The sequence below is a fragment of the Fusarium sambucinum genome, chromosome IV, assembly GCF_050947815.1.
Source record: "Fusarium sambucinum isolate potato_lamoka chromosome IV, whole genome shotgun sequence".
Classification (NCBI taxonomy): Eukaryota; Fungi; Ascomycota; class Sordariomycetes; order Hypocreales; family Nectriaceae; genus Fusarium; species Fusarium sambucinum.
In genome coordinates this window covers 6,417,152-6,440,164 of record NC_139291.1, presented here as the reverse complement: position 1 = coordinate 6,440,164, position 23,013 = coordinate 6,417,152, and the positions used below count along the sequence as shown (strand labels likewise).

General features: G+C 50.0%; 7 protein-coding genes across 7 annotated transcripts; 2 read left to right on the top strand and 5 right to left on the bottom strand.

Moving 5' to 3' along the window:
• Positions 1-397: 397 nt before the first annotated feature.
• Positions 398-4,010, bottom strand: FSST1_002112 (uncharacterized protein; the record flags this gene model as incomplete). Its single annotated transcript, XM_083228069.1, has 2 exons — positions 398-3,665; positions 3,772-4,010. The coding sequence occupies 2 exons, from the start codon at positions 4,008-4,010 to the stop codon at positions 398-400; spliced, it is 3,507 nt and encodes a 1,168-aa protein (XP_083092294.1).
• A 3,266-nt stretch (positions 4,011-7,276) lies between these two features.
• Positions 7,277-9,944, bottom strand: FSST1_002111 (serine/threonine protein kinase CLA4; the record flags this gene model as incomplete). The annotated part of the gene is made up of 3 exons (XM_083228068.1): positions 7,277-7,686; positions 7,737-7,836; positions 7,887-9,944. 3 exons carry the CDS (start codon positions 9,942-9,944, stop codon positions 7,277-7,279), a joined length of 2,568 nt encoding a protein of 855 aa, XP_083092293.1.
• Positions 9,945-13,336: 3,392 nt separating this feature from the next.
• FSST1_002110 (glycine--tRNA ligase) lies at positions 13,337-15,377 on the bottom strand (the record flags this gene model as incomplete). The annotated part of the gene is made up of 2 exons (XM_083228067.1): positions 13,337-13,732; positions 13,782-15,377. 2 exons carry the CDS (start codon positions 15,375-15,377, stop codon positions 13,337-13,339), a joined length of 1,992 nt encoding a protein of 663 aa, XP_083092292.1.
• Positions 15,378-16,739: 1,362 nt separating this feature from the next.
• On the top strand, positions 16,740-18,023 carry FSST1_002109 (aurora kinase; the record flags this gene model as incomplete). Its single annotated transcript, XM_083228066.1, has 3 exons — positions 16,740-16,838; positions 16,889-17,848; positions 17,907-18,023. The coding sequence occupies 3 exons, from the start codon at positions 16,740-16,742 to the stop codon at positions 18,021-18,023; spliced, it is 1,176 nt and encodes a 391-aa protein (XP_083092291.1).
• A 304-nt stretch (positions 18,024-18,327) lies between these two features.
• On the bottom strand, positions 18,328-19,168 carry FSST1_002108 (peptidase M76 family-domain-containing protein; the record flags this gene model as incomplete). The annotated part of the gene is made up of 2 exons (XM_083228065.1): positions 18,328-18,555; positions 18,611-19,168. 2 exons carry the CDS (start codon positions 19,166-19,168, stop codon positions 18,328-18,330), a joined length of 786 nt encoding a protein of 261 aa, XP_083092290.1.
• A 418-nt stretch (positions 19,169-19,586) lies between these two features.
• On the top strand, positions 19,587-21,541 carry FSST1_002107 (glutamate 5-kinase; the record flags this gene model as incomplete). The annotated part of the gene is made up of 6 exons (XM_083228062.1): positions 19,587-19,611; positions 19,845-19,892; positions 19,956-20,143; positions 20,204-20,314; positions 20,370-20,640; positions 20,695-21,413. The coding sequence occupies 6 exons, from the start codon at positions 19,587-19,589 to the stop codon at positions 21,411-21,413; spliced, it is 1,362 nt and encodes a 453-aa protein (XP_083092289.1).
• A 101-nt stretch (positions 21,542-21,642) lies between these two features.
• Positions 21,643-22,268, bottom strand: FSST1_002106 (ribosome biosynthesis protein NIP7; the record flags this gene model as incomplete). Its single annotated transcript, XM_083228061.1, has 2 exons — positions 21,643-21,983; positions 22,043-22,268. The coding sequence occupies 2 exons, from the start codon at positions 22,266-22,268 to the stop codon at positions 21,643-21,645; spliced, it is 567 nt and encodes a 188-aa protein (XP_083092288.1).
• Positions 22,269-23,013: the final 745 nt, after the last annotated feature.

Sequence of the window (23,013 nt, the reverse complement as noted above, 5' to 3'; positions counted from 1 at the left end):
ATTTCTTTGTTTCGTTTTTTTCGGGTTCGTTCAATCGTAGAGAAGTGATCCTGCTTTCCCTCAATCTTTGCTTCACGGTATCAACACTTTCAAGACCTGCCTGAGGTGAGCCCCGCAAGTACAAGAACAAAAAAATCAAGAAAGCAGGTGGGGAAGCAAAAGGGCAAGGCATCCAAAGTTGCAAAACGAGACCCAAACCATATCTGAGCCGCCGCTGTGGACACTTGTGTCTTCGCTGTATTGCCCCAAGTAAGAACACCATAACTCCTCATGGCGTCGTGTTCATGAACTTGTCTGAAAACTAGGAAGAAAACCTGTCAAGATCGGCTCAACGGGGTTGAGTCTCCTGAAGCAATGCGGAGCTACAGTCGTCTTGATCATCTCTGAGAATAGTTGATTAGCCCCCTCTTCTTGGCTGTCCATTGCGAGACTGTGGTTGTCTTACGCGACCTCTTCTAGGGTTACCCTGCTCCTGTTGCATGTATCCCATGTTGGGCATACCTCCCATATTTCCGTAGCCGTAGTTGCCCATTCCCATGCCGAATCCGGGAGGGGCGAACGGGGTTTGGCCAGCGGGCATCTGAGGCATCTGCGAAACAGGTGGCTGGATAGGGCTTCCGTTAGGCATGTTCTGCTGGCGATACTGATCAACGGAAGGGTTAGGGCCATTGAAACCACCGTATCCAGCCTGCATGGGAGGGTAGTTGTAGTTCATGGGCGGCGGTCCGCGATTCATCATCTGCTGATACTGCATTGACTGCATGTTGGCAGGCATAGGACCACCGGGCGTGTTGTACATCATGCCCTGATTGAACTGAGGGAATGCAGAAACACCATTATCTGTAGGCTCGTTTCGTTGGCCGCCATATGGCATATCAAATCCAGGAGGGTTGGCTGGCTGGCTCATGGAATTGTAGAAAGGCTTGTTGGAATGTGCAGAGTTAGGATGGTGACCGTTGGAGTTTGCCTGCCTAGAAGATGGACGTTGGCGCTGCTCTGCGTGTGTGCTGGCGTCACGGTTGTTGCCAGCGCTGCGAGTCGACAAACCGACCTCATCCATCAGGCGCTTGTAGCCCTGGTTGGGCTGAGCTTTGATCCTGACCAGGACGTTCTTAACATTCTCAACAACCTGATTGCGGATAGACTCATCGAAGAAGGGCGTCGTAAGCACCTTGAAGATGAGAGTAGCACCGCACTGGTGATCTTTCAGAATGGCCTCCAGAACCTGATCGTTGGGCGTGAAAAACAAGGCCTGAAGAATGGCGTCTCTGGCGTCCGCCTCTGCCTTCTGGTTAATGACCTTCAGCACGGTGAGATAGGCAACCTTGTGGGTACAGAGATGGACTAGGTAAGGCACAAGCTGGGGCGACAAAACTGTTCGACGCTGAGGGAAAGTGCAGGTGTCCAGGAACCAAGTCAAGAGAAGGGCGCCGTTAGCATTGGTTGCCAACTGGACACTGTTCAGGGCGATGGCGGCAGCTAGCATTCGCTGCTGGTCCTTGGTGGAATGGTGACTTTCAAGACAGGCTCTCATAGCACGAGCACCGTAGCGGCCCTGGGCGACCTCCCACATGCGAGCAAGCATGGTCTCAAAGATGAAATCATTGTAGGGAGCGCCGAACTTGAGGCAGCCCTGAAGAACATAGTTGCCGTACTGGTCCAGAAAAAGCGGGATAGTGCAAGGGCGAATGTGTTCAACGATTAAAGACATCTGGGCAGGGGTCTTGCAGACATCGATGATTTTCTGGGCCGCCCAAGTGCCGTTCTTGTGAACACCGATCTCGGCTAAGTGAGGAGCTATCTCGGACAACATAGCATCACGAAGCTGGTCGGAGCAGTGCTCAAATAGCTTCTGCACCACTGTGTTGCCCAGATAGTCAGACGAGAGCTCGGCGATCTCCGGAAGCATATCGACGGCAATGTTCTCGATCTCAGCTTGAGACAAGCTCTGGTTGTCAATCCGTTTACGGATATCCCGAAGTTTGGGTGCATCATGAACCCGGGTATGAGCAGGCTCACGAATAGGTGGGATCTCCTCAACAAATGAGTTGAATTGGATGGCAGACTGAAGGTTGCGAGAGATTCTGAATCTGTCCTCCTCAGTGGCACCAAATTGCTTGACAATATCGAGAATATCCGGTGTCATCTCGCGGAGAGTAGGGGCTTTCGGAGCCGCGTTCGTAGTGGCAGAGGCAGAAGGAGTCTCGCCAGCAGGCGTGGTAGCATTGGTTCCCTGTGCGCTGTCCTGTCCCTTGGCGAACGGATCAGGGCTGGGAGAGGGGAAGACTCCATCATGGCCAGGAGTGTTGGACGCAGATGGTGGCTTGGCAAAGTTAATGCGGATGGGACCAGCACCGGGAAAGATTTCCTTGCTGTTCATGCTTGCTTTGGCAGATATGGCACTCTCAACCCTCTCGAAATTAACAAAGCCGCAGTTCTTGTGGGTGAGAACACGAGCGGAGAGGATAGGACCATGGGACTTGAACATCTCGATCAGAGTCGATGTAGTGGTGGATGTAGGAATGCTGCCCAACCAAAGTGCACTGGTAGGGCCCTCAAGGCCCTGTTCATCAGCGCTGAGGAGACCTGCATTGCGGCTGTTGGATCTACCGAGGTTGATTCCAGCAACAGCTTGGGGAAGATCGTCGTAATCTTTGTCGTCTTGAAGGCGAATTTCAGCTGAGGCAACAGGGTTGGAAAGACCGGAGTTGCCAGACACGTATGTTCTCATCAATCGACTTCCAGGGGTATCCAAGACACCAGCAGTGCGGGCACGGGGTCGGTTGGCTGAGGCCTGGTTGGCAAAGGCCTGAACGGCAAGGTTGTGGTTATGAATGGCAGCGTTGGTAGCAGCCAGCTGATCTTGAAGAGCCGCAACATATTGAGGGTCGAGAGGCATGTCAGCTTCGTAATCGTCCTCATCATCGGCATATTTGTCCTTGTTGTTAACCGAATAAGATCGAAATCGACTGGCCTGTTTGGTGAAGTCGAGATTGGCCAAGTAAGGAGTTGCGAGCTGTGCGCGGGGAGGTTGTGGAGTCTCGGCGAGACCAAGATAGTCCAAAGTTCTCATATGGACATCTGACTCACCGCCTCCTTCCTTAGAGAACTGAGATTGAGCAGGAGAGCTGGGGCCATTAGAGCCAACACTGGCAATACTTGCCAGGGTAGACGCCCTCTCGCGGCCAACGCCTGTGGGGTTCCAGCTGCTAAAGATCGAAGGTCCAAAGGGCGAATTAGTTCCAGGAATCGGGGCAAACTGGCTCCTCTGGGGCATGGAACCGGCGCGGAGACGTGAAAGAAGAGTCGAGCTGTTGGAAGGGTTCTCCTGTCCGTCAGAATTGGGAGAAGGCGATTTGAAAGGACTCTGAGTCGGCGTGGGCCTGTTGGTCTTGGCAGCTAAGCCAGGGATGCCAGGGATGCCGTTAACCGCGCCCCCAGGAGAGAACCGAGAGGGCACTGTGCCTGCGCGAGCACGCCTCGTCTGAGGCATGGAGTCCGGCGTAGGAAGCTGAGCAAAATCGGGAAACCCATCGGTTGGGGACTCGGGGATGTTCTCGCGCAGCGGCGTGGAGTTACCGCTCGTAGGAGGACCGCCCCAAAGAGGCATACCTGATACACCTTCCTGAGCCTGAATCTCACGAGCTCTGTGGGGTAGGACAGGCCTATGTCAGCAATGTACAGTAATCGGAGGCTGTTTTAACAAACAGAGAAGAAATTATCGTCTAGAGTTAAGGGGAACAAGACAACACGTTTCTGGGCCAAACGAACCTCTTGGAGAACAGGCGGCTAGAGCCAGGGATGTCGTGCGACGGAGAACCAGCCCCGGATCGCGAATTGCCCGCCATCTTGTTTGAAGGGTTGAGACCACCGGACAGGCCAAATGGGGATCGAGAAGGCGGCAGAGGATCGATGGGGGAGTTGCTGGCTGATGGAGAACCAGAACGAGGTTGACTACCAGACTGAGAGGCGTAGCCAAGAGTCAAGTGTTCGGATCTAGAAGTTGACATTATCGATTATCTAGCCGACCTCATGAGACGGTGACACAGGGAAGTGTCGGGCCGGATAGCTGATTATTATTCTCGGCGGGGACTGATCGACTGATCACCTAAAGGACCAATACGTTCAGTCGTTTCTAATGGCGGAAAAAGACAAGTCCCAAGATGGAAATCGTCTGGAAAACAGTCTAGTAGCTGTTGTTGGGACGACCTCGAACGATAGACGAGGAGATGCCGGCGTGAAAGCGTCGGAGAGCACTAATTCGAGCGTATTCGACAGAAACGGGGAGGCTGGATTGAAGGAGCGCGATGCGAACGGGAAGAAATCCAGGAACCGCCGGTATTACAAAGGATGCTCGTGCAAAGAGGAAGGACAAGGACAAGGCCTGCCTTAGCCGTGAACAGGTCGTGATTCTAAATAGCTGTAGAGACCGCAACGACTGTGGCGAAGCAATTTATTGCTCAAGCGAAGATGCAATGCAATTGATGTGGATTTTTGGACAGTTGTGGTCGTTGAGCGTCGTCCGAGCCTGCGGCTTGAGAGAGGGCGCAAAAAAAAGAATAGAGAATGTAATAAGGGGACTATGTCGGGGGGATAGATCAGGGGGGAAAGAGGGCACAAACAAAGTTATGATGAATATACAGGCCTCATTGAAGAAGTTCAAAAAGGAAGATTTTTCGACTGGGCCTGGAGAAGTAGACGAGCGAGGCGCGCGATTATGGGGAATGGGGCACGAAACGGGGGGTGAGGGAGGAAGCAGGAGGAGTCGAGATGTGCGATGTGCGAAGAGGAGAACTGGAAAGAAGGGCCTTGAAGACAGTCCAGGTACAGAGCACTACTAGTGGACGGAACAAGGCAAAGAGTTGCCCTGACCTGACCTGGACCAGACCAGGCTGGGCAGACTGTTACTGTGACCAGGCTCTTAGCGTGTGTCCTGTACCTGCTCGTCCCTGAACCCGGACCTCCATGACAGGTTGCTTCTACATAGGTAGTACGTAGACCTCATGGATACCATGTTTTATCACTCAGCGGTTGATTATAAGTGGTCAACCTCTTGTCCAATTTCTCTTCTTCTTCTTCTTCTTCTTCTTCTTCCTCTCTCTCTCTCTCTAAAAAAAAAAAGCAATAATCTTGGTGGGCTTGTCGAGAAGAAGTGATGACAAAGTTCCAGCACCAAGATTTCCCTTCTTGCAGCCAGGCTGTGCGCATTCCTATCAGGGCTGTACAGTATGTATACGCGTCCATTCGTCACGGAACAACCGCGTGTATTTTTGCTTTATTTGGTCCTGGAGTTTGCAGAAACGAGTTGGCTAGAAAAGGCCACGACACGGGCTGTAATCCAATTGTTCCGGTGGTCAATGCCACTGGAGCTATCGTCTGTTATGTAGTTCGAGATGTCACAGTCCTGGTTGGCTGCCAAGTCTTTTGGTAGGTACCTGGATAATTCATCTAGGTACAACAGCTGTGAAACTATCAAGACTCAGATCCTAAGCATCTAAATAAAGTTTTTTCTATTTCTTAACACTCAGTAGCTACTGAGTAGCGAGGCTTTAACCGGACCAGAAACACATATCATCGATTGTCTGCTAGGTACTGTAGAATACAAGCATCAACATGTATATCAAGGTACCAAGATTCTCGCCAAGCTCCACAGTAGCCACTTTTGAAGACTCTCGAGTCCGGATCGTAGGTAGTTAATCATCTAAAGTTTGTTTGCTAAGAAGACCTAGCAAATAGCTTTACTTTAATGTCATTTTCTTTATTTAAACTGTTGCATAGTTATTCTTTCTTTCTTTGTCTGTTCCATTTGTGTGTAGGTAGTATCTTTTCTCCACATGCCCCCCATAAAGACATCATGATAACTGGGTCTCATTCCATGAGTCGGCACGTACCCGAGAGCTGTGCATCGGAAACTCTGTCAACCTTGAATACAAATTAGGTTTGTGCCTGCGGACGTTAAACTGGTTTGATTTCTATCCAGGAGGGTTCAACGAGTTGCCAAGCCACCTACTGATGACTTGTGCTTTAGTCTGAAATCCATCTACAGTTGATACTGTGTGACTACTGGGTAACCATCGTCTAATAACAATACATATATCTTTAAAGTTCCCAATCAATAAACCCGGTATCAACACTCGATTGGGTGCCTTCAAAACGAAACACAACTTGACAGCTAAAACAAGGCAATTGCAATCTAATTTCGCGGCAGCCACTGTAGTGTCGTACCAGTATTGCTTCTTCGACCTATACTCCATGGCTCCTCCTGTTTCCCCTAACCTCTCAATTCAACTCTCTTTCACTCTCAAGCTTATGCAAAAATGTACTCCCATTGGCTGCATTGATGACAGTTCACACCTCTTGAGAGCCCCCTTACCAATAACAGAACCAATCACAAACCGGATTGCCTCGTCGGGGGGATCTATTAGCCTCTCGATGAAACAAGCCCTATTATCCCTCCCCCTGGCTTTCTGCCCCCTAACCGTACATATACACCGTTTGAGTTTCCGTAGTACTATATCGGTCAATGGCTCAGGGGTTGTCATGAGTATCTCGAAACGCAGCTCTTACTCTCTCCCCTCCCCTTCATCAATTGTTCAGCCGGCCGAGTTTGGGCGACGACGTCTCTCGCTTGACCCTGTTTCAGATACCGGCCCGCACTTACCGCTGTCCCCGGCTTATGGCCATCAGGTGTCAATTGTTCTATTCATGGTGAAGTGAATATCACTGTGGTTACATGTATCCATAAGCACATCGATCATTCCGCACTTCATCCTATGCGAGTTATGTGTGCGACAGAAATCTGGGGCACCGTTATGGTATCCCGACTCTTATTTTCTCTATATAGGTTGTCTTTATTATGCTCTGTCGGAGTGACCCTCCTGCGACTGATAGTTCCCAATTGCGCTCAAAATGTCACTATTGCTTCATGACCGGGCAGGCCTTGCTGCCCCCCTGCAGCCTGTTCAAGAGTGCCAAAGAGTCTGCCATATCACCCGACTCCTAGCACACTGGGTATCTACCCGATCTTTCATGGCATATCATCATCATCGATATCGCGTAATGAGACTTCTCGGACTGGTTGCCGCCATGTAGGCGAAGAGTCAACACGCGTAGAACAACATCTTTGCCAAGTGCGACACGCCACAGAACTTTCGCCCATAAAACGCCAAGAGAGAAAAAACATCTGAGGGATATATGTGCCACCTTGCTTTCAAACCTCTCTCAAGATACCGAACTGGAATATGAGCGTCTGCTCCTCAAATATCATTGTTGCTCTTTACTTAGCATGCTTCTTGAAAGCCAGAAGATCAGCCAGACTGTTGAGCGGGCAACCGTGGCGCAAGAAATCATGAGCCAGTAGCTCGTCGGCTGAAGCGCGACTCTTGACGTCAACGCACAGACAGACGGACAAGAAAGCCTTGAGCTCTTTGCTGAGTTTCTCGGGCTTCTTGAGTCGGGGGGTTCCATTGGTTGCGATGAGGTACAGGGCCTTCAGGGGCTCCTCGTTGAGGTATGGAGGCTCAGACTCTATCATTTCGATAGCCATAATGCCCAAAGACCAGATATCGACCTTAGGGCCATATTCTTTCTGCTTGACAACCTCGGGGGCCATCCAATAGGGGGTTCCCACCATGGTGGCTCGCTTTGACTTTGTCTCTGTAAGCTTGGCGCAGAAGCCAAAATCGGCTGTAAATTGTTAGAATCAGAGATTCAGTTATATTTAAGCTTCCACTTACTAATCTTGACGTTTCCACGAGCGTCCAGTAGGACATTGTCACTCTTGATATCACGGTGAATAATGTTTTGCGAATGCAAGTGCTGCAGTCCGCTGCAAGTCTGTGAACATGTTAGTTGTGGACATACCCATATTGAGACACTGTATATACCTCGTGGCAGATAGTTGAAATCTGCTCTTCCGAGATCGAAGGGTTGTTGTCGATCACATCAGTGAGAGCACCGCCCTCCATAAACTCCATAACGACCCATAGCTCTGCATTGTTGTTACGCAAGAAAGCATCTAGGAAGTTAACAATGTTGCGGTGCCGGCTGTCCTTCATAACCATGATCTCGTTCACAATAAGCTCCTTTCTAGGTTGATGTGCGAGATCCATTTGTTTGATGGCAACCTGGGCCCGAGGGCCCTGGGCACGCAGAACATCGCGGGCAATGCCCTGCGCTGTCTCCTTAATCTTTGCAACGTACACTGATCCAGAGGCACCCTGTCCAATCTTCTTCTGCTTGGAGTAGGAGACGTTGGGGTCTTCCTTAGAGACAGCTTCCTTAAGCTTAGCCATAACCTCACTCTCGGACATAGTGGACATCCTGACGTCCTGCTTGCGCTCCGAGGGCGATGGCTTAGCGGTAAGAGCAGCCTCGGCGGCCTTGACACCATCGGCTTGTTGCTGGGCTTGACTGGGCTTGGGTGCAACATTAAGGGGCTTGACAGGCGCTGGCAGGCGCGAGGCCTGTGTTTGCTGCTGTGGCTGTCGAGTCTGTGGCGACTGGTTTCCGTTGGCATAACGGGGGGCATTTGCAGCGCCGTTGTCGGCCCTCGGGGTTCGCTGGGCTTGGGTGGGGATAGCACCAGAACTAGCTTGAGAGGCGAGAGGTGGGCGCTGGGAAGTAGCGGTCGGGGCCGAAGGAGCAGGACGCTGTGCTCGAAGGTTGCTTTGCTGTTGCGAAGCCTTTGGCGCAGGAGGGGCTGCTCGTGAGGGGTTGAAGCGGTCAGACTGAGCAGAAGATGAGCTGTAGCCACCGCCAATCTCCTGCTGCGCAAGGGGAACCTTGGTCTTTGGGAGAGAAGCATTATAAGCATCCAAGTCGCGTCGGTTCTGCTCCTCGATCTCACGTTCACGCTGTCTCTGAGCCTCCAACTGTTTCTTACGCTGCTCTTCTCTTAAAGCATCCTGAGACATGTTGTAGTTGGGAGCCATTTGCTGCATTTGTTGGCGCTGCTGATATTGTTGCTGCTGATCCTGCTGGGCAGGGCGCTCGTCAGGGCGGGCAGGACGGCGCGGGGCATTGGGGTTGGGTTGGACAGGAGAAGGATTGTAACCCGGGCGCTGGGAAGGAGCTGGCGGCGCAGGTCGAGGAGGTGCCACAGAGTTACCGCTGCCATACCCAAGTTGTTTGTTGCCTTGGCCTTGGGCGGGAGGAGTTGGTGTCAAACTGGGGTACTGGTTAGGGTTCTCAGCACGTTTGGCGAGATCAGTATAGAAGTCGAGGACCTCGAAGACAGCCTGGGGGTTTCGTTCATAATCCTCCTTGGTGATTGCCGATGAGTTGAGAAGCTTCGACCACTCTGGTGGCAAACCGACAAACTCTCCGGTCTTTGGATCGAAACCAACATGTACAGCGTGGGAAAAGTTAGTAGGATTGCTAACTCCGCCCATACCTGGGCAAGCGCCATAAATAAAGTCAATCCACTCGTACAAGTCATCGTCACTCTTTACCTTGATCTGGAGGGTCTTGGTCTGACCATCGTCGTCGCCGGGGCTGTTAGACGAACCATCTGGTTTGCGTTTGATTTCGAAGATGGTGCCGGCGGCTTCGACTCGTCCGACGTTAACTACATCTCTCAGGTAAAGGGTATAAGAAACTTTGCCGCCTTCGGTTTTGTGAAAATCGAGCGACTCTTTGCGGAGGATTAGGTATTTTTGCTTCCAGGGTTGAATGAAGTTTTTGCTCTCCTTGACTGACGCCCAGCCCTCCTTCTTAACGGCTACTCCGCCTAGGCCATCTGTGTTGTTGGACTGCTGGCGAGCGATCGGGAGGGAAATGGTGGAACCGGTGTACGTCGAGGTCGCAGTACTTCGAATAGGGGAAATAGCCATGTTGGCCATGCTTCCTGGAAGGTTGGCATTGGGCGTTAGGTTCAAACGCGGTCGATCTGTGGGAGGCCGAGGCGCAGGGCCTGGGTTCGTGAACTGCCCAGAGGAGTACATACTGTATCCTGTTAGTGATCCATCTGATGAACTCATTGATCGGGCTTGGTAGTGAATTGCTGATGCAAACTGACTCCTTTTTCATAAAATCTGCCGATTACCCCTTAAAGGATAACGCATTGACAGTCTCAAGAGGTAGGATAGCGCAACAGTCAAATTCTTCCGATATGTCGGGTGGCTGACTTTTGAAGGCAGAGAGCACATGTTCGCATCGCCGAAGCAGAGGAAACATCGCCTTCACCCCGCCACGGCGCCGAAACAGTCCCTCATTCGTCGAGTACAGGGGAAGTAGCATACCTGTTTTGTGCCATCTTAAATCACGTTGACTGCAGGATGCAGCAAGTAATATTGGATGGTGACTAAAGAAAATAAGCCGGTCTGAAAAGAATGCGCAAGCGGTTTAAGACGGGTCGTACGCTTGCTGTCTTTCAGATGTGATGGCGAGCGGTGGGCTATTCCGAGAGGCGACCAACTCAGGAACGCTCTGTTCTTCTGGGCGGTCTGCTGTCGATAATGTTGAAAGGCACTCGTACAAGGATCAAAGAAAAGACTGACCCTGGGCGCAAAACAAGGCCTTCTCATCGACCGAATAAAGAGATCATGTAGTCAGGAATCGTGTTGGAGCAGCGGTCAGAATCAGAAGGGGCGAGGTAGGTATAGGTAGGTAGCTTGCCAGTGACAAGCACGGGGGTTAGATTTGGAGTGGAGGTGCTGGCGCTGGGATGACGGATGGCGCCTGTAGCTGCAACACAAAGAAAAGGTTGTTGGTGCAAACGGCTACGAAACGTGAGTGCAACTTTACTTACGACTCGTGATAAGAAGCCGAAAGCCGCAAAACCAGGCGCTACCTAGTAGGTATGGGAAAATTGGTTGTTAATGGAGGAAAAAGATACAGTTACTCGCGATAAACACTGAATATGAACGAAAGGGCAGGTCCAGGGTGTGGATGGCCTTCCAAGTTTAGACCAGAGAATGCGAAGGAGAAGGAGCAGAAAGGTGGGGAAGGAGCAATAAATGACCCCTAGTTCTCCAGCACTGAGGTATTCTCCCGCCGCAAAAGTGTCAGACTAGGAGGGGCGGGGAAGTTCCAGTGGCAGTCGGGTTGGCGCCTGCCCGTGGCGATGCGCTGTAGCTTGGGTACCTAGAGATGGATGGATGGGCACGAGCTGGGCGGTAATGGTCAGTGGCTACCTAGCTTGTGGCTAATACCTAATCTAACTGCCCAGCCCGGCGCTGATCCATGAGGTAGGCATTATAATGGATACAATATTTCCAGGAAAAATGCCCCCAAAGACTTCAGTGGAGGAGATTGACCCCTGGATTGGATTGCCCAGGTACTTGATGTTGCTGAATGGAAAAATTCAGGGGTCTGATTACTTGCATTGGTCCATTGGGCGAAGTGGGATAAGTAACAAATGACCAGCCAACCTACCTACCTACCAGCCTGGGGAGGCGTTTAATAACGTGCATGCCCGACGAGAGTGGACGGGATCTTCCCTAACTACCTAGGTAATGATTGAGAGCTGCAGTAATAAATAACCGGGCACGTTGTTAGATGCTGTACAAGGAAATCCTCATCATTGTGCTCTATCCCTATCGTCTCCAGAAACTCAGTAAATAGTGAGACGAAGCGATGACAATAGCGCAATTAGACATGTCCAGCTTGTTAGCTTCAACTGCAAATACAGCACATAATGTCTTTTTCAGGACTACCAAAATAGTGCCCCTCCTTATTGGCGCTGATCATGGGCGTACCCAGTCATGAGAGGCTCCTTACCACTACAATGCCAATCCATTCATGGCCCGGGCCGTTCGATCAAGTTGGCCGGTGTTTTGTCTACATAGTACTCACCTACAAGATAGGTGGGTATGAATCTTTGATGGAACTAATAGACAGACCTACGTTCTCAGGGGAGTCAGGTCCAAATTTCGACGCCCAACAAATAAGAGCTATCCCCTTGCCATTAATATATGTTTGTTGTTTCGACATGATTAGATGCTCTCGTCACCACAATATTTACTTCACGTTCCTGTGAAGCATCAGCCTTTTAACCTTAAACGGTTACTGGTGTCAGGGTTGTCTGTTGCGTTTCAAGCACATCGCCACGCATCACCATTCCTCATCCAGTGACCATGGCGTCTCGATGGGATATTCTTAGCCATGGCTAACAAAGACAGGGAGGTCATGGCTCAGAAAACATAAAGACAAGTTTGTTAATCCCTCTTCCTTATGGACGCCTGAGAGACGGCATGTTTCATGCTCACATGTTTGCAAGCCGTCCAGCGTCTGAGTTGCAAATCGTTCAGCGCCTCGGTAGCATAAGCTTTATGATGATGTTTACGAATGCCAAGGAGGGTTGTCCTAAGAGGTAGAAACTCTATAAAGTTTCCACTACTCATGGTGCCAAATAGCCGCCGCTGCTCAGAGCCCAGACCCATACGGGCCATACCAGACGATATGACATGATATGTCATGAACCAATCTCATCTGAATTTGGATGGTTTGTTTGATGTGTATCTAATATGCCACCAACCGAACAGAAACACGAGCCATGTAGAAGGTCTTCTGTTACGTACTATGAGCGAATCCTCACAGATGGTCCTGTTTAGCATCAGATATATATATGGATACCATGTCAAGGTCTCCAGTAAAGACTCCTTCGCATAACGGAACCCCGTCGACATTGTCGTTGATAAATTGGAGATAAACGACCTTTTGCCTCGATAACAGTATTTAATCTTAGCAGCTCCAGTATAATGTCTGCCTCGAATCTGTTCACTTTGCAATCAAATCAAAGGGATATGTCAACCCGCCTAACATGAGAGCCTGCCTGGTGAAGTACCAGCCAATTCAAGACAGTCATCACACAACACTCTTCTCCCTCAATTCCTCACTATCAGCCTTTACGACAAGATATTTTCTGACATCACAACTCGATCAGCTCGATTCTTCCTCTGTTATAAAACTTGCAGATCTTGAGCAACCTTGTTCCTCGTCCGAGCTCTGCGTCAATGACACGCTAGGTATTGAGATTCAGGAATTTCAGGAGAGCAAGCAGGAGAATGAAGGTGGACCAATCGGCAGCATATCCGTGTGGAGATCTCGGGCCTCGATAACAGGACGACATATTGAGAGCCAGAGCAAATATCGCTAAAGAATTATGATGTAAATATGTGACATTTGTTATATCGAAGAATGAAACGTCTGACAGGAAGAAACTTTTCCATTGCCTAGCCTTCTTTTTGTGCGTTGTCCGGTATCCGTGGACTGATCCGTACAAATCCTAACTCCTGCCTAGACGTCCATCGTTTTGACACATGACCATGCCAAGATGGCATCTAATAAATTACATTTTCCTTTCGTATATGCTAGTTTTATCCCTTTTCTTGCTTTATCGTGCGACAACCTCGACCTCCTGACCCTCAAACTTGGGGAGCTCGCTCTCAACCTGGGCCCAGGTCTTGCTACCATCCACAAGTGACTTGATAGCGTCGATGATCTTTTCCTGCTCAGCTCGGACCTGGTTGGTGCTGTCGCGGTCTCGTAGGGTGACCGAGCCGTCTTGGGCTGTTTGGAAATCGATGGTGATGCCAAGAGGAGTACCAAGCTCGTCGTTTCGGCTATATCGCTTGCCGATACTGGCAGATGAGTCATCGACACGGCTAGAGATACCAGCGCTGCGAAGGCGTTGAGAAAGCTGCTTAAGAAGAGGCTTGAACTGAGGGTTGGAGGAAAGGGGAACAAGGAGAACCTTGGTAGGGGCCACGATAGGGGGGAATGACAGGACCTTGAAAATGTTAGCAAATCGTCATATAGCACTTTAGGGGGCTTCTTACACCACGGGCCTCGTCACCACCCTCAGTACCACGGGTCCAAAAGCTGTGCTCCATCAAAGAGTAGAGGATACGGCCAATACCGAATGAGGGCTCAATGACGTTGGGAACGAATTCACGAGTGTTCTCAACCCTCTTGCGGAACTCGATGGCGATAGATTCCTTGCTGACCTGGACCTTACCGTCACCAACACCAGGCACCTCGAGTGTGATGCTGCCGTTTTCATTCAACTCCTTGGCAAGCTTCTCGCGCTGTTCCTGTGGTGCAGCCAAAAGAGCAGCCTCGACAGTCTTGGCGTCCTTCTTGAACTGAGGGCCAAACTTCTTCCTCTCGATATCAATCTGCCACTCCTCGATAACGAGGGGTGTCTCACGCTGCTCACGCACGACCAGGGGAGCACCGGTCTTCTTGGCGTGCACGCTCAAATCGTAAGCACTTCGGTCGGCACAGCCAACACACTCAATCCAACCAGAGCTGGTGAACAACTCGGCGTCCCAGCAGTCGCAAGCGTAATGAGCCATCTCATTGGCCATGTGCTGACGGAAGCGCAGCTTGGTCATGTCAATACCAATCTTTTGCAAGAACTGGTGGATTCGAGCAATGAAGTAGCCCAGAGTCTCGTTGTCGACAAGGCCATCCTTGACAGCTTGTCCAATCTTGACAGTCTTGGTTTGAGTCTTGCCAGAAAGCTGGGTATCACGGTCGAGAAGGACGAGCTCGACATCCTCGACCTCGTGGAATCGGGCGTGCTTCTTGCCACCCTCGGGATCGACAAAGTGCTCAATCTCGGCCATGAGGAACTCACGGACTCGCAAAAGACCGGCACGAGGAGAGATCTCGTTACGGTATGACTTGCCGATAGAGGCGGAAGCGAAAGGCATCTGGGACTGGTTGAACTCAAGAAGCTTGGCAAAGTTCAGGAACTGACCCTGAGCAGTCTCGGGACGGAGGTAACCAGGGTAGTTGCTGCTGGGACCGATAGAGGTCTGGAACATGAGGTTGAAGGAAACAGGCTCTGCAGGCTGGACACCAGTAGCAGGGTTTCTGAGGTCGTACTTCTTGATGAGCTCGCCGAGCTCAGGGCCACCGTAGTTGTCGATTCTGGCAAGGACCTCCTCGTACTCCTGGACAAGGGAATCCTCAAGCTTGACAGCCTCAGTCTTGGCCTTCTTCTTCTTCTTCTTGGGGTCCTCCTCCTTTTCTTCCACCTTCTGGCCACGGGCCTCCTTGTCACCGTTCAGGCGGGCTTCGAGAATGGCCTCGACGAAGTGGTCGGCTCGGAGAATCTCGCCGTTCTTGGGGTCCTTGCACATCCAGTCGGCAAATTTGTCGACGTGACCACTGGTCTTGAGAACCTCATGGGGAGTCAGGACAGTGCAGTCAACCTCGAGCATATCCTCCTCAAGGATGAAGTGTTTCCTCCATTGGTCAATGACGGCCGCTTGAAGCGCACAACCGGGAGGGCCATAGTCGAACAGACCACCAACACCGCCGTAGATCTCGAAAGAGGGGGTATAGAACATGCGTCGTCGGAGGATGGATTCGAGAACAGCCTTGTCGAGGGGCTGGCCCTTGAGAGTTGTCGCGCTGGAAGTCATTGTATCTTTGGTGCGCTTCTGCGACTTTTGCAGTTTGAAAGCGTTGAGGGGTCGTGAGGTCGCAAATGTGCGAGTGCGGGGTGGTTTTGCGCAGGCCGTAAAACGGGACCTGGAACTAAAACGGGAAACACTAAGTTGCCTTGATAAGGACGACGCTGCTGAAAAGTTTGTTGATACTGTTACGGGCAGTGTCGTTGGAGATAGTGACAAAATACGAATTGGCTTCATTCGCCCTGATTTGAAGAGTTCTAGGGATATAAAAGCGAAGCAGGAGGGCGTGAGTCACAAGCCTGTTACAGAGACTTGCACGTCTGGGCTGGATGGGTCCTATTCTCGGGTGTCTGCTTGAAATGGATGATTGTGGATGGTGGGGGAATTTTTGGCAGTTTCTGTACCGTCTGCTCAACGTTGATTCGATGATTTAAGTGGTTGATTACCCTAAGGAAGGCAGTTCTGGTTCGGAATTGTACATAGCTTTCCAAGGAAGATATGTATGACTGATGTTTTTTTCGGTCTTGCCATGACCGGGCACCACCATTTCCTACCTAAGTACGTCCTGTAAGCTAGGGACAGGCTCCCCTCTGTTTACCTACATACATCTAGGTACTGTCAGAAGGTTGATTGATATGTAGTTCTAGCCAGGTTAGCGAATGATTGATTATTGAATCCTGATAAAGTAAGCAATATAGAGTTTTATTTACATTAATACTCTTCTATTTACAATCAACACACACCAGGTGCCTGAGCATGTCTTTTGTTACAGACTGGGTTTGCTAGGCGCTTGATCGACATAGAGTAGACTTCTCAAAGTGCTACTATGTACTAACACAATATTAATGCATCGCGAACGTCAAAACATAGTCGGCAACGATGGCCTGGTGATCCAGCATACCAGATACATACTAAAGTTGTGTTTAAATTTTGACAGTTCATATTTGGTCTTTGACGGCATACCTGTGTCTACAGGTCCAGAGCATCTGTCTAATTAGATATGTGGATACTGATATGAACAAGAACATATCTACTTCAATACAACTCTTCCCTTCCAAACTGACAACTTAGGAGGAAGCATCAGACAACTTTCACAATGAATTGTTTATACAAGTCCTGATCTTTTCTCAGCTGTTTGTCCGGTGGGTCGATCGCTAGAAACCTGTCTTTGCCGCCTCCGTCTCAGGCGATCTACCAATTGCTAGTGCGGTGAGTTGCCTAGCAACCACTTTGTTTAGGTAGCCGACCCCAGCTTAAGCGACGTACTTTGAAGAACTGCAACCGTTCAAAAAGGCACCATCCATCGTCTTTCTTCAATTCCTCAACCGTCTTTCACTAACATCAACAGCCCATCCCATAACTCTCTTGAGCATGGCTACCCGTACCATTGAGGCGCGCTTCGAGCGCATGTCGGTCAACGATGAGAACGACCCCCTCGGCGATGGCTCTAAGCTCTACAGCAAGAGCAAGGTGAGCTCACCGACACATTGTGGTGTAGTATCAATCACTGACATGTATAGACTATTTCTTCAACAACAAGTCACGGTGCAACCCGTCCCAACCTATTCAAGGTCGCTCTTCAGTCACAAAGCAGCAATGCCAACGCCGCTGTAATGCTGCCATCCCAGGCTGCTCAACGAAAAGCCAACAACCCTCCTCCATCCCCTACAAGAAAGGCCCTCCCCTCCTCATCGAGAACATCAGATGAGGTCTCCGAGGACCGTAAATCAGTCACCTTGCCGGAACAGATGAGCGCTCCCAAACAGTTTCACTTGGGCATGTTTGAGATCGGCCGCCCCCTCGGTAAGGGTAAATTTGGACGAGTCTATCTTGCTCGAGAGAGAACAACAGGTTTCATCTGTGCCCTTAAGGTCCTCCACAAGAACGAACTGCAGGCCGGTCGTGTTGAGAAGCAGGTTCGCCGAGAGATCGAGATTCAGAGCAACCTGAGACACCCCAATATTCTTCAGCTATACGGCCATTTCCACGACAGCAAGCGAGTGTTTTTGATTCTCGAGTTCGCCGGCAAGGGTGAGCTGTACAAGCACCTCCGAAAGGAGAGCCGATTCCCCGAGTGGAAGGCTGCTCAGTACATCGCCCAGATGGCATCAGCCTTGCGCTACCTGCACCGAAAGCATGTTATCCACCGAGACATCAAGCCTGAGAACATCTTGGTTGGTATCCACGGTGAGATCAAGATCTCAGATTTCGGATGGAGCGTGCACGCCCCCAACAACCGAAGGAAGACCATGTGCGGAACTCTCGACTACCTGCCCCCAGAGATGATCAAGCCTGGTACCTCCGATAACTTTTACAACGAGAAGGTTGACCTGTGGAGTTTGGGTGTCCTGACATATGAGTTCCTTGTGGGTGAGGCGCCCTTTGAGGACACGCCAGTGATGACTCAACGAAGGATCGCTCGTGCTGATATGTCTATCCCAACGTGGGTTAGCCCTGAGGCTACGGACCTCATCAAAAAGGTATGTTTCGTCGTTATGCCCCTTCCCTTGACAATCATGACAACTAACAAAATCAAAGCTGCTTGTGCTGGACCCCGAGAAGCGAATTCCTCTTGAGCAAATCCAACAGCACCCTTGGATCATCAAGCACTGTGTCAAGGGTGAACGGGCCTCGAACCGCGAGAAGGGCCTATAACGAATTTATGACAACCTAATCAATATGGACGAACGGATACGGATTGGATGGCGTTTATTGGCGATTGATTAATTTGTAATATTCAAAAGCGGAACCTGACCGTTTGCATAAGTTGGCGTATAGGGTCTCTATTGTGGCATCATTTGAGAATTGTTACAATGAATAGAAGAATTGCATTAGCATTTTAAAGGGTATCATTGACAGTATTAGCGTATCCGATGGAGAGGCATCATGTTCCATTGCGAGCGCCTCTTGCCATACTCATATATCATACAAAGTTTTCAGGTCGAAATCTATATCCCCATCACCTAAAAACCTCATCGAATGGCCGGGTATCTGCAAAGCATGAATCCCACACTGAATTGACGGCCTTAGTTGCCTCAGCGTCGTCCTTACATGCAGTTCTGCCAACAACGGAGTCGATGGCTCGTCTGCGGACGCAATTTTGGAATTGTTGTGTTAGTTTCCAGTTTCCTCTTGTGAACGCTTCCTTAGCCCATCTGCATTCGCCACTGAGCATTGAAGCCCGGATCTTTAGAACGGTTAGGACTCGATACTAGTTAGATATATGAATGGCTTCAACTCACCTCTGTACATGCGGCGTGCTTCAAGTTTCCTGGCTTACCCACAAAGTCGACATTCTTCCACCTAAGCGTATCCCAAGCATGCACCATTTCGTGCGCAAGTGTGTCTTCGAGATGTTTCCGGTTCCGAATTTCGTTGGCGCATATCAGAATACCATGTTCGGGGCTGAATCCGCCTGATTGTCGCAGTACGGTGCCATCGGCGCTGAGATATGAAGGGCAACGCCGACAGTAAACGTTGGAAGGGTCTATCCGTCCATTGAGGTCGCGGATCTTTTCTGACATGAAGCGCACAGTGGGTGAATATGTAAAGAGCCAGTCACGGAATTCTTCGCAGCGCTTAATGTCCTTTTCCTCCTCGACGGTATGTACCCATTCCCGGTAGTGGAATTTGCCTTCGGGTGTCATTTGACCCGAGATCATCTTGAAATAGTTCATCCATTTTGACAATTCTGGTGAGAATCCGGTTACTGCAGGGTCATTTTGAATTCCTCTTGGGGCTTGAGTCGAGGTAGATGCGCCAGCTGTGGCGCTGGGGGCATTTGTTGGATGAGATGACATCGTCAAGGGTCTGCCGATGAGTCTTCGGCGTCGGCGTTGGTGTCGGTGAGTGTATTGTTGCTCGTAGCGGAATTCGGGATCTGGGATCTTGAATTACCTATCTAACGACGGGATCTCTTTCGACCTTCTCGCCAAGGTCTTAGTCTCTGAGGTAGCTTGAACATAAATTCTGCCACGCCTGTTCTGGCCCAAGGCGGTGAAAACAACGACTCGGAAACGTTATCCAATCAGCAAGTTTTTGTTGACCCATTTTGCGACTTCGGAGTCTGGGGGATACCGGGGAGGTTCTACAAGGGCGCAAAGGGCACAGATCCAATCACCTTGACCATCGAGCAACGTTTCCAGGATCAACCTGCGCCCAGCTCTATACATCCCATCCTCGGTTCCACACTCGAAAAAGCGACAAGGGCGTCTGAAAATGACGAGTGAAGGTATCTTTCAGTGTGAGCGTTTTCCTGATTTCTCTTCTTTTTGCTTCATTCATCCTCGTTGAATTGCGCTGTGTAAAGAGAGCCTGTCCTGCTGAATTTGTCCATATATGATATATATGTCTCTACATCTCCGTGTAGAACTCATATTGTCATGTGAAAGCACCAGTGCTTACCACGGGCATTGTATTTTATCATACGGTTAAGCGGCATTAACTGACTTATTTTCTTTCTTTTTAATCTCGCAGTCATGAGAGGAAACGGGACAAAGTCCCTGACCATTGTTATCAAGCTTGGTGAGTACCACTCTCTACACCAAACTTGACTCATCTCCCACTAACACTCCGCCTTCTTTTCAGGAACAAGCTCAATTGTCGATGAAAAGACTCATGAGCCGCTTCTTCCTATTCTAACTCTCATTGTCGATACAGCTGTAAAGCTCCGAAAGGATGGCCACCGAGTGGTCATTGTTTCATCGGGAGCCATCGGCGTTGGGCTCCGGCGAATGGATGTAGAGAAGCGACCTAAGCATCTCGCGCAGCTACAGGTTCGACTTGATGCCTTTTTTAAACATAAATCTTGAGACTTCTCTAACCTCGATTGACAGGCACTCGCGGCGATCGGCCAATGCCGACTGATGAGTCTCTGGGATAGTTTGTTCACCCATCTCAGACAGCCGATTGCGCAGATTCTCCTTACTCGAAACGACATTGCAGACGTATGTTTCCATTTCTCATCTATTATTCGTGATCATGAATTAAAATAAGCTGCAGCGGACCAGATACTTCAATGCCCAGAATACCTTCCATGCACTTCTGGAACAGGGCGTTATTCCCATTGTCAACGAGAATGACACTCTCGCTGTTGCCGAAATCAAGTTTGGCGACAACGATACTCTCTCCGCCATCACTGCCGCCATGATCCACGCCGATATGCTGTTCTTGATGACAGACGTTGACTGTCTGTACGACAAGAACCCCCGAACCAACCCGGATGCCAAACCCATCGAGGTGGTCGAGGACATTGCTGCCCTCCAAGCCGATGGTAAGAATCATTCTCAATCCTGCGTTTTGCCTTGTGGTTGCTGACAGTGAACAGTTTCCAGTGCTGGATCATCCCTTGGAACCGGAGGCATGAGCACCAAGATTATTGCAGCCAGGTTGGGCACTTCTGCGGGTGTCACGACCGTGATTACAAGGTCATCTAACCCAGGAAATGTGCTTCATATTGTGCAGTACCTCCAATCAATACAAAGAGGAAACAGCCCTCCCAGCCCTGATGAGCGCGCCGAAGGTCTGACACGTTCAGCGTCAGCTCTGTCACTGTCAGCTTCCAATGGCAATGGTGTCCCCTGGCCCCCTCTACATACCCGATTCGTCCCTGCCAACAACCCTATCCGGGACCGTCACTTTTGGCTGCTTCACACCCCTTATCCTCATGGCACCCTCTACATTGACTCGGGAGCTTACAAGGCGCTTGTTGGCAAGGCTGGCCTGCTCCCGGTAGGCGTTGTTGACGTTGAGGGTAACTTTGCCCAGCAGGAAGTAGTGCGGCTCGTGACAGTCAAGCGACGATCAACTCCTGGGCCGGATGGTAAGATGTGGGAGGGTACCCCGGAAGAGGTCGGCCGAGCATTGGTCAACTATGCCGCTGCTGAGATCGCTCGTATCAAGGGAAAGCAAAGCGTGGAGATTGAGAAGATTCTTGGTTATGCTGACAGTGAGTATGTCGCTCACCGACAGCATGTTGGCTTCTTTGGGAAAGGCAGCAGGCCAGTGAGTCCCGCACACGAGATCATTTCGGCTATAATGGAATAGAACAAAAAGAAGGAACTGAAAGATGGACAGGACGGGGGCAAGCGAATACATTTCAACATATACAGCGCTTTGATGATGATGATGACGATGATTATATCTACCAAATCCACCAAATAATCCAAGCATGATTGACTTGATTGCAAGTTTCTTTTTCCCTTCACTCTCAACGCCCAAGAATGACTTTAAAAAAACGACCCAAACGCCAGACGAACTAAAGCCACCTTCCACTCTAACCGGTCGCAAACAAGTTGTCTTCGTCACGGAGGTACTCTCCACAATCAGCCTGTCTGAAGCAGGTAACACCAGTAGGGTCCAGTCTTCGCGCCTCAGCGGTGCTGCGGGCTGTGACACCAAATCCGAGCGGGGTGTCGTTCATGCTGTATACAACGACTCCCTGATGCTCAGGGCAGTCCTCGGACCAGCGGCCAACATGGGCCTTGACGATGTTGCTGCCGTAGAGGAAAGGCATGGTTCCGTTCTCCTTGACCCAGATCTTGTAGCGGGCATGCTCGGCGATGATGGGGAGGGCTGTGACGTGCAGACGGAACTTGCCCGTCTTGGTGAACTTGCCTATAGAGAGGTTTGGGTTAGTCAGGGTTCCTAGGTTTCGCATCCGGGGTCATCCATACCAAGACAAGTTCCTAGAGACAGGAGCTTCTCGCGCGCAATAGAAGTCGCCAGGTTGGCAATGGAAAGGCGGACGTAAAAGACACGATCGCGAACGAGGCGGAAGACATAGCGATCAGCGTTAGGAGAGTCGTCGAGAGGGGCGATGAGGTTCTTGAGAGAGCCACCAGTGTAGTTTGCCAGCTTCTCGAAGAGAGTCTGTGTCTCCTTTTCTGTGAGGGGACGCATTGTGTCGGTTGTGATTTCTGGTGGTGCTACAAGTGCTGGAAGGTGATGGATGTTTTGCTGGGTTTGGATGCGCAAAGGAAAAAAAGTTGATGGAGCGGGAACTGATAAGGATCCTTATCGGCTGGTGGATGCTCAAAGTTGAAAGGGTCCACCTCCACCTTCAAGCAAGGTGTAAGTGAGAACAAGCCAAAAATATGAACTGAGTTCCGTTATCGCTCAGATGTGTCTATATTAATTATAATTACTTATGTTTTCATCTAAACCATGAGTTAAGCAAATTTCTTTTAGCTAGATTATCCTTCGTAATTGCTACGACATTTGGCCGAATCTTCACAGTCTAACACCCCAATATGCGCTTTCAGACACCGTTTTTCTAAAGAGGCTCCCTTCATCCAATTTACTACAAAGAGTATTATAACTAGGCACTTACCTTAGTACCTGATTTGATCAATTGGCAATCTAAAAGTCAGAATATCTATAGAAACTATCTAATGGAGTTTTAACTCAATGCTAAACAAATCATATTGCATGAGCTTTCGTGCTTTTTATGCCTACAAGTGAAAGACGAAACTCATCAGTTGGAGAGATTCATATAACATCACTGTATCTCATGTCATTGAGTGCTGATAGAAAGACAAGATCTAACGCTTTATGCTGAAATTCCACATAACAAGGTTGACGATTGGAGGTGAGGCTTCGTGATGAGGAAACTCAACAAGGCAAGTAGATTGGGGACCAACCATGG